Below are 9,801 nucleotides of genomic sequence, written 5' to 3'. Positions count from 1 at the left end.
TGTAATTTGTCTTGGGTCTTAAATTAGGTGATCAACTCAATTTTACGACCTATTTTGCAGCGGTCACTAAGTGGCGATTGTTAAATGCACTAACGCTTCACTAGGCCATCTGTGCCAGAAGATGAGTAAATGCTGGTTTTTGGCGAAACCACAGCAAAACGTGGTCATGTTATAACTGCAGATCTGCACTGCAAATGGTGGTAAATGCGGGGGTGGTTGCTAACTGACACAGCTGTGCGCAGTTGTGACACACAAGCTGCATTTGCACAGCACACTTAAACCAGGTCAGTCACAAAACTGGCTCATTTTTTTTGAGGTGTGAAGTTTTCATTACTTTTAAATGGATGGCTTAAGTGTTTTCTGCAAACAGCCTGTATGGTTAGTTCATCATTTAATGCAGGGGTCTCCATCCTTGGCCGCTTTAAGACTTGTGGACTTCAACTCCCAGAATTCCTCAGCCAGCTTTGCTGGCTGAGGAATTCTGGGAGTTGAAGTCCACAAGTTTTAAAGTGGCCAAGTTTGGAGACCCCTGATTTAATGTATTGCCCAAACACCAGAAAATAAGATTACTCTAGTAACCAGATTGTTTGGTAAATCAATACTTGTAGTTCTCGAGTTACAACGGTTCGCTTAGTGACTGTTCAAAGTTACAATGGCACTGAAAAAGTGACATGACCATTTTTCAAACTTTTGCAGCATCCCCACGGTCATGGAATCAAAATTCACTCGTGTCAACTGACTCATGTTTATGACGGTTGCAGTGTCCCGGGGTCACGTGATCCCCTTTGGCGACCTTCCGACAAGCAATGGGGAAGCCCGATTCCCTTAACAACCGGGTTACTAACTTAACTGCAGTTGATTCCCATAACAATTGTGGCAAGAAAGGTTGTAAAACAGGGCAAAGTTCACTCAACTCTCTCTCTTAGCAACAAAAATTTTTTAGCTCGATTGTGGCCGTTAAGTCGAGGACTAGCTGTAGCCTCCCCCAGATGCCGAGTGATCCCATTACATTTAAATCAACGGCTTTGCTGGGTGCGGCAGCTTTTCAAGGCCATCTTTCAAAGTTTTTTTTTTTTATTTGAATTTATATCCCGCCCTTCTCCGAAGACTCAGGGCGGCTTACATTGTGTAAGGCAATAGTCTCATCCTATTTGTATATTTATATACAAAGTCAACTTATTGCCCCCTCAACAATCTGGGTCCTCATTTTACCTACCTTATAAAGGATGGAAGGCTGAGTCAACCTTGGGCCTGGTGGGACTCGAGCCTGCAGTAATTGTAATTGCAGGCAGCTGTGTGTGAATAACAGGCTACATTAGCCTGGTGAGCCACCTCCCAGCCCAGTTTGCCTAGAAGACAAAAAGTTACTATCAAAAGGATGCAAACCTGTCCGTGTAATTCATTTATTTGGAAACTTTTGTAGGGATGCTGTCCCTATCTTACTCAGGATTTTCTCCTCTGGATTTCCATAAGGCTTGATTCGAGAGATTCAGAGAAAGTCAAGAGTGTAAATGGCTTTTGTATTTGCGCAAACGCAAAGCTGTTTAACCGGTTACAGGGAGGTGGAGCCTAGGCGAAGATATGTGGGATATCAGAGAGTGTGTGTGTGTGTGTGTGTTTGGGCAAAACAAAATAATCCGGGATTGCACTTGATAATTACTGCTTGAGGAAGGGACTTGGGAGGGAGATGGATAGTTCTCGTTCGTGTTTTAGATTCATTCACCAGGTTTCACCCTCTTTACGTTGTGAACTTCACATTCAGTAGAGTTTCAGGTGGCCAGAAACTTTATCTATCACCTCAGCTGGACCAGGCCCAATGCCCAAGACAGTCCGGGAGCCTGGAGCTATTTGTGTGCGGCCAGCATCCTGGATTAAGCTCACGGTCAAGCCGAGCGCTTTGGCCTCGTTTAAGAGCTGAACGAGGGTCTCCTCATCAGACGCCCTAAGGACCACCTTGGGCTGTCCACAATATTCCCACTGCTTCAGAAGTTCCGGATTTCGGTGGTGGACTTGCTTATAGGCCGAGACGGCAGCGTGGGCGCACTGGGCGGCTACTTTGCCCTTGCCCATCTTCAGGTCATTCCGGACTATGATCACCATCTTGAATTCTCCGGACTCGCCCATTATACTGGCTTCGTTGCCTAGCTCGTTGGCCATCATAGTCAATCTGGATTTGGCTGGCCGGAAGAGCCGAGCGCGTATGCTCCAGCCCAAGCATACTCCACAGGTGACACCAGCAATTAAGCCAAAAACCCCAGGCCTAGCCAGGTAATCCATCACGCATCTGGAGAACAAAGAGAAAAGCAACGGTCGGAATGTTAGGAAAGCTGAAGTCAGTGTTGGCAAACCTTTTAGGCACCGAGTGCCGAAGTGGGAGCGCGCGTGCGTGCGCGGGAAACCTGAAGAGCAGCTGTGCAGAGAAGATGCACGCTGCCCACCTTGTCTTCTAGTTTCTGGCACACATGTGCGTGTGAAAACCAGCTGGCCAGTGCACATGTGCACGCCAGAAACAGGAAGAGCAGTCGCCTGGTGCATCATGCGCATGCTGGGAAGATGATCTTCCGGTTTTGTCGTGTCCCACTCCTCCGCTGACGGCCGGGTCCGGGAAATCCGAATCAGGCGTGCCTCTGCAGCTCTGCCAAAGTCCTAGCAAAGTCCTCAGGGCAGGCAGGAGACCAGAAAGTGACTTCAGCAAGATATGTTTAGACTTTGCCTGACTCAGAGAATGCCAGAAAGCAGGTCCTTTATATAGGCCATGGGGTGTGGCTCCATGACTCAGCACTTATCCAGGCCTGCCCCTCCCTTCCTTCTGTTGCCTCCGCCTATCAAGTCTTCTGACGCGAGGATCACTCCAGTCTGCAGCTGTTGGCAATTGACCTCCCTCAGGCTCACATGCTGTGGAGGAGGGGGGGGGGTCTAGTTGCTCCGTTTGCCTGGGCATGGAGCCAGAGCTGGGGGCTGGAGGTATTTCTTCCTCTTCGGCCTGTCTGGGCATGGAGCCAGAGCTGGGGGTTGGAGGTATTTCCTCCTCTTCAGCCTGTCTGGGCATGGAGCCAGGGCTGGGGCCGGGAGGCATACTAGGACATTCCTCCATGTTCGGAAGCAGATAAGAAGGCCCCGGCTGCGGTGAGATCAGACGAGACACAACAGGTTTCCAGCCTGGGAACCAGCCAGCTGGTCTATGCACACCAGAAACTGAAAGACCAGGTGGCCAGTGTGCATGCATGCACGGGAAACCGGAAAATCATCTTCTCAGCACGCAGATGTGCACGGGGTGACTGCTCTTGTTTTCCGGCGCTCCTGCACACGTGAAGACCAGTTGCCCAGTGCACTGGGACCCAGAAGAGGTGGATTCTCATGTGCCTGGAGGGATGGCTCTGTGTGCCACTTCCAGCACACGTGCCATAAGTTTTGCCATCACAGGCTTAAGTTCTGGCCTTCATGATCACAGGCCTATTTTGTGCTTGGAGACACCAGTAGTGCTCGACTTACAACCGTACACTTCATGAACGTTTGAAATTACAACAGCACTTGAAAAATGTGACTTACGAGCGTTTTTCACATTTACGACCGTTGCAGGTGATCGAAATTCAGACGTTGGGCAAGTGACTCACATTTATGACAGTTGTAGTGTCCTGAGGTCACTTTTTACGATCTTCAGAAAAGCAAAGTCAATGGGGAAGCCTGATTCGCTCAATAACCACATTACTAACTTTTAACAGATTAACAGAGTTGGAAGGGACCTTACAGGTCATCTAGTCCAACCCCTCCCCCCGGCTCAAGCAGGAGACCCTACACCATTTCTGACATAGCAACTGCAGTGATTCACTTAACAACGGTGGCAAGAAAGGTGGTAAAATGGGGCAAAATTGACTTACCTGTCTCGCTTAGCAACAGAAATTTTGGGCTCAATTGTGGTCGTAAGTTGAGGACTACCTGGTCATTTATTTAACTTTTAAGAATACCAATAGAACATGCAATGTTGATATACTTGTTTGGCTGAACTATCTTGAAAATGCAGATGATGACATATTGGAATTCAGCATTGATGTCCACAAAAGACAAAATATTTACAAATATTCTAAATTCCTTGAATGTCTTTGGTTAAAACATTACATTTCATTAATGCTAGTAAAGAGTTGAAGAGGACTTAATTCTGAGGGGTCTTTGATTTTTTTCATTGAACTGAAAACATTCCCTATCAGTAATTAATTCTCAACGACAGATTGCAATTGTACATATAGTCCTCCACTTACAACTGTTTGTTTAGTGACCACTTGAAGTTTACAATAGCACTGGAAAAGAGACTCACAACTGGTCCTCGCACAGCATTCCCATGGTTATGCGATCGAAGTTTGAATATTTGGCAACTAGCATGTATTTATAATGGATGCAGTGCCCCAGGGTCATGTGATGGCCATTTCTGACCTTCCCAGCCAGATTCTGATAAGCAAAATTAATGGAGGAAGCTAGAGCTGCTTAATGACTGCATAATTCACTTAACTACAATGATTTGCTTAACAATCATGGCAAAAAATGACAAAAAACTGGGCACAATTCAGTTAAAAAAACACCTTGCTTAGGAACCTGTCAGGGTAATGTTGATTTAAAGCTGACCAGCCAATGTAAGGCTAATGCAACTGTAAAGCTGATGAAATGTAAGGCTGATGCAATGAGAATGAATCAGCATTGGTATACCCGATTTAAGACTCTGAAGGGGTCTATTTATTTATTTATTATTTATTTATTTATTCGAATTTTTATACCGCCCTATCTCCCGAAGGACTCAGAGCGGTGTACAGCCAAATAAAAACATAAGAATAATACAAATAAAAACAACAATTAAAAAACTTATTAATTAGGCCGAAATTAAAATATCACTAAAATTTAAAACTAAAAACCCTAGGCTAGCCCTGCGCAAATAAATAGATGTGTCTTAAGCTCGCGGCGGAAGGTTCGGAGGTCGGGAAGTTGGCACAGCCCTGTCTACATAAGTCTTTTACCCCTTTAAGAGGCGTTTATAAATTTCAGCCAGGAGAGGGTGTATTCTTTCTCCTAAATAAATAAAATAAAATAAAAAGGTGGGTGGACTTCAACTCCCAGAATTCATTGCAGAGTTCTCTGTGTAGAGTTAAGAAGTTTGATTGCTTGTTAAGGTATTTGCCAACCACGTATATTTCTGTATATATCTTGTATACAGTGATTTGCTTAACAAACACGGCGAGAAAAGTTGTAAAACGGGGGCAAGAAAAAAAACACCCCACTTAACAAATGTCTCCCTTAGTAACATAAAACTTGGGCTCCATTGTAGTCGTAAGTTGAGGATCACCTGTGTTTTGCTTTTTGCTCCGTTCTTATACCTAAACACAGACCAGACCATTTTCCCTGCCCTAGCAGGCATCATGGTTAGGATGGTTCCAAGTCACCAAACTGAGCCTTGGTGGCTGAAAGGGAAGTGGGGCCTAGGCCTCGCCGCCACCCCCGCCACCCCCATTGCTGCTCCCCATTGAATCCCATTCTAGTTTCCCCTGCGTGAACTCCCTCACTGGAAGCTTTTAAGAGATTAGAAAGGCCTTTGATTGAAATGATATAGAGGGCATTATTTATTTGATTGAAATGATATAGAGGGCATTATAAACCTTGGCGTTTGAAGGTGGGTGGACTTCAACTCCCAGAATTCTGGGAGTTGAAGTCCACCTCTTTATTTTATTTTATTTATTTTGTCGCACAGTACATATAAGCAAAGCATGAAATAACTATACAATATATAAACACATATATAAGTATGTAATAACTATATTAATTGGATATAATGAAAACTTTCAAACGGCCAAGGTTGAGAAACACTGGTACAGGCTCTCGTGCTTGAGCAGAGGGCTGGACTAGAAGACCTCCAAGGTCCCTTCCAGCTCTATTATTATCATTAAATGCAAAGCCCCTCTGCCGCCGCCACTTTTTTTTTTTCCAGCCCACCTTCCTCCTCCTCCTCCGCCTCCTCGTCGCCTCTCCGCCCACGCCGACGTCACGCTCCCCCTGACGTCACAAACAGCTCGGCCAATGGCGGCGCGGCGCGTGCCGATTCGGAACGCCGACACACAACCCCCCGCGATGGGGCGGGGCGGGGCGCGCGAGCGAGCAACAGCTCGACCAATCGCCTTTCCCTCAGAGCGCCGCGCGGCTCGTGGCCAGACCCCAACCCCCACCCCCGACACCACCATTCCCCCCCACTTCTCCAGTGGGCCGGCGAGCTTGATTAGGATGAAGGGGGAAAATCACGGGTGGGGAGTCTTGGGGTTTTAAAGACCTCTTACTTTTTTTTTTCTTTTGGTTTTTTTTTTTCCCGCCCTCGGCTCGATTGAAAATCCTCCTCAGCTCCCCAGCTGGCCGAACACCGGAAGCGCGGCTGGCTTCCGGCTCACGAGGCCGGAAGTGATGTGGGCATCACCTCTTGCTGGACGGGGCGGGGCCTAAGCCGCCGAGCCTTTCCCTCACTTCCGGGTTGGCCCTGGTCCAGGAGGCCGAGCCGGAGGAGGAGCCGCTTTCGGCGGCCGCGGTAGCAGCCGGAGCAACAGCAGCAGCAGCAGCAGCCTCAGGAGCGGCGGCGAAGAGGTCGCACGCAGCTGAGGAACCCCCGCGCGTATGTCCGTCCCTGAGCTGACGTAAGTAACGGCCGGGGCCTGCAAGGGAGACCGGGCCCGGCTACGGGTCCCTAGGAGGGTCAGAAAGGCGCGGACGAGCCCCGACGAGCAGAACGAGCGGTCCCCGCTTTCCTCCGGAGGGCCCTTCTTCTCCTTCCCCCCGCAGGCTCCACATCCCTGGGGCGGTGGGCTTTGGAGCGGGGGTCCTCCTCTCCCCTCCCTCCCTCCCTGCCTGCCTGCCTGAGAGGAGCCGAAGCCCCTCCACGTGGCTCTCCCAGCAGCCGGCCAAGCTGTCTCCCCCCCCCACCGCCTCCGATGCTACCGGCTGTCTCTCTGCCCAGACCCCCCTCCTTGCTTCGCCCCCCCGCCACAATGGGTGCCTCCCGACTTGCAGGATTCCAATTCATAATACAGCTGGAAGGGACTTTGGCGGTCATCTAGTCCAGGGGTCTCCAACCTTGGGGAATTCTGGGAGTTGAAGTCCTCCAGGCTTAAAGTGGCCAAGGTTGGAGACCCCTGGATTAGTCCAACCCCCTCCCTCTCAAGCGGGAGACCCCATTGCAGACGAATGGCAGCCCAGCCTCCTCCTCCTCCTCCTTCTTCTTCATCTCCTCCTCCTCTTTCTTTTTTAAAACAAACAACCCAGTGATAGAGGTAACCTCAACTTCGGAAGGCGAAACCGTTCCTTGTTTTGTGGCAACCCTGGTGGGTTTCTATTTCTGGAGAGGCAAAAAAATCAACGTGTACTTCCAAAAGGGGGGGGAGGGAAAAGCCCTTGAAGTTTGTACTGGAGCCCAAATGTAGACAGGGCAAGTGGGACAGCAGGGAAATGGGGGAGGGGGTTTTCTTTGTGTCCCCATGAGACATGACACATTCTTTGTGTCCCCATGAGACATGAAGCCGGATTAAGGCAGAAGTAGGTAAACTCGGTTGGTGTAAGGCTTAAGACACTTGGAATCCTGCATCCAGTTTTGGTCGCCCCGATGTAAAAAAGATGTGGAGTCTCTAGAAAGAGTGCAGAGAAGAGCAACAAAGATGATGAGGGGACTGGAGGCTAAAACATATGAAGAACGGTTGCTGGAACAGGGTATGTCTAGTTTAATGAAAAGAAGGAGTAGGGGAGACATGATAGCTGTGTTCCAATATCTGCCCCAAAGAAGAGGGAGTCAAACTGTTCTCCAAAGCACCTGAAGGCAGGACAGGAAGCAATGGGTGGAAACTAATCAAGGGAGAGAAGCAACCTAGAACTAAGGAGAAATTTCCTGACAGTCAGAACAATTAATGAGTGGAACAACTTGCCTGCAGAAGTTGTGACTGCTCCAACACTGGAAATTTTTAAGAAAATGTTGGATAACCATTTGTCTGAAGTGGTGTAGAGTTTCCTGCCTGGGCAGCGGGTTGGACTGGAAGACCTCCAAGGTCCCTTCCAACTCTTGTTATTCTGTTATTTTACTTTCTCACTGCGAGTCAAATCACCTGAATATGAGGTACGATATATGACGATCACTTTTCCAACTCTTGTTATTCTAAATCATACACGAAAGAAGCAGATCCAGTTGGGAGGAAGGTCTGTCAAGCTTCCCTGTGGTCAGGGCCAAACAGCCACCTCCCACATTGGTAGGGATAATTATAGGAAAGAAATCCTTCCAGCCTCCACCATTCAGTCAGAACTGAAGAAGCTTCTTGGATGAGAAGCGAAACCTCTTCAAAAGAAAAACCAAGAAAGTCCACAGTTGCCTTTTGGTGGGGGGGGGGGGGAAAGCACCTTTGGGACAACAGTGAGCTGGATGACTGAGAATCTCCATAGACATATGGAGGGAGGATAGGAAGCAGTGAGTTTGAATCTTTAAATGGTGTGGTTGCCTTTTTTGGAAATCTTAGCATGCGTTTATCTCTCTTGTGAATCCTGCTAGCTCAAAACGGATGCTTCTAATGACCCAAGTTCTTGTAGTACCAAGATGTGAGCAATTGTGACCTTGTATTTAATTCTCCACCCCTACGCGTCGATCTCAATGAAAAGCTCCTGGTTTTCCCCAATTAAAAAAAAATGTCACGTTTTAATTTCATTTCCCTAGTTTAGTGTCGGCAGTCCCTAGGAATTGAATTTAAACAGGCTTCAGAGGAAGCTGTGTTCTACGTTTCCCTAACAACTGAAGGGTTAGTGCAGATTCAGTGTTTCTTCCCTTCAGGATCTCCACACCGAATAATTTCCTTCCCTTTACTCCCTCTAGTGTCTATGTTTAGCAGCAATTGAGCCAAATCGATATTTTGCAACTTTGCTTTCCAAGAAAGATAAGTTCCTAAAATGGGCGAGATTGCAAAGATCGGTTTGTATCCAAAGTACGTTTGATGGGTGAGGGTCAAAACTGGGATTTCGCAAGTTGCCTCGTCATTTGTGATGGGCAAGATTTGAAACTGCGTGGTGGGTATTTTTAATACTCTCGGTATATTTAATATATTTAATTAACCGTTTTAGAATTCTGAGGGATCATAATTGTAAAACTCGCTTGTGGAACTTTGGCAAATGGGTCGAAAGAACTAAGAAACGCAAGTGGAAAGCTTGAGATTGTGTTCCTATTTTTGGACCCCGAGATAAATTACACTAAATCCTTACTGGTGGTTCTGCTTTATAGTTTGAAGCGTATTCGCAACTGCTCGATGTTTATGGAGTTTTAGAAACCGAATTGCTCTCTGGCGTTCAAAGTCTGGTTCCAGGTTGTCAAAAAGTTTTCTGTACGAATGTGTTTTCAGGTGAAACAAAGTTCATCCGTTAACTTCTTTCTGAGCTCATTTGTTATTTATTGAGGTCTTTCCTTTTTTAAAAAATTTCTACTTGGAGAATCGCAATTTTGATTGCTGCTTGGTTAATGCGGTAGGTAAACTAAGATTTAGCTCAGCCCTTGTACTGGACCTAGATAAACCTGCTTGCTGATTCATACATTATGCTAAGGAACAAGGTAGTTTTTATGGATTAAGACCCAAGTTAGCTTAGGAAAAGAGTGTCAGAATAAGCTGGAAGGGACCTTGGAGGTAGGAGATCCGATCCCATTTGGTTGTCCAGTCTCTTCTTAAAGACCTCAGTGTTGGAGTACTCACAACTTCTGGTGGCAAGCTGTTCCCTTGGTTAATTTGTCCTCACTGTTAGGAAGTTTCTCCTTAATTC

The 9,801-nt window shown here is 47.2% G+C and overlaps 2 protein-coding genes across 3 annotated transcripts in view; one reads left to right on the top strand and one right to left on the bottom strand.

Annotated features, from left to right (window-relative positions):
* Nucleotides 1–520: 520 nt before the first annotated feature.
* PTRH2 (peptidyl-tRNA hydrolase 2) lies at nucleotides 521–6,423 on the bottom strand. 2 transcript variants are annotated; one of them, XM_058164138.1, is made up of 2 exons: nucleotides 6,312–6,423; nucleotides 521–2,284 (listed from the first exon to the last, which is right to left on the bottom strand). In XM_058164138.1, the coding sequence occupies exon 2, from the start codon at nucleotides 2,275–2,277 to the stop codon at nucleotides 1,759–1,761; it is 519 nt and encodes a 172-aa protein (XP_058020121.1). In that variant the 5' UTR covers nucleotides 2,278–2,284; nucleotides 6,312–6,423; the 3' UTR covers nucleotides 521–1,758. The 2 variants fall into 2 exon arrangements, with proteins under 2 accessions (XP_058020121.1, XP_058020122.1); XM_058164139.1 differs by lacking the exon at nucleotides 6,312–6,423 and adding an exon at nucleotides 5,974–5,992.
* An 87-nt stretch (nucleotides 6,424–6,510) lies between these two features.
* Nucleotides 6,511–9,801, top strand: part of VMP1 (vacuole membrane protein 1) — a 175,636-nt gene continuing 172,345 nt past the window's right edge. Inside the window, exon 1 of the mRNA XM_058164136.1 lies at nucleotides 6,511–6,659. The gene's annotated coding sequence lies outside the window, so the exon portion shown is untranslated. The remainder of the gene's footprint in view (nucleotides 6,660–9,801) is intronic.

The sequence above is a fragment of the Ahaetulla prasina genome, chromosome 1 (genome assembly GCF_028640845.1).
Source record: "Ahaetulla prasina isolate Xishuangbanna chromosome 1, ASM2864084v1, whole genome shotgun sequence".
NCBI lineage: Eukaryota > Metazoa > Chordata > Lepidosauria > Squamata > Colubridae > Ahaetulla > Ahaetulla prasina.
Note: the sequence above shows the minus strand (reverse complement) of the source record. Positions and strands in the feature narration are given on the sequence as shown.

Bases quoted from the DNA above. Each gene is read 5' to 3' on its own strand.
- PTRH2 (XM_058164138.1), bottom strand. From the start codon at position 2,277: ATGGATTACCTGGCTAGGCCTGGGGTTTTTGGCTTAATTGCTGGTGTC.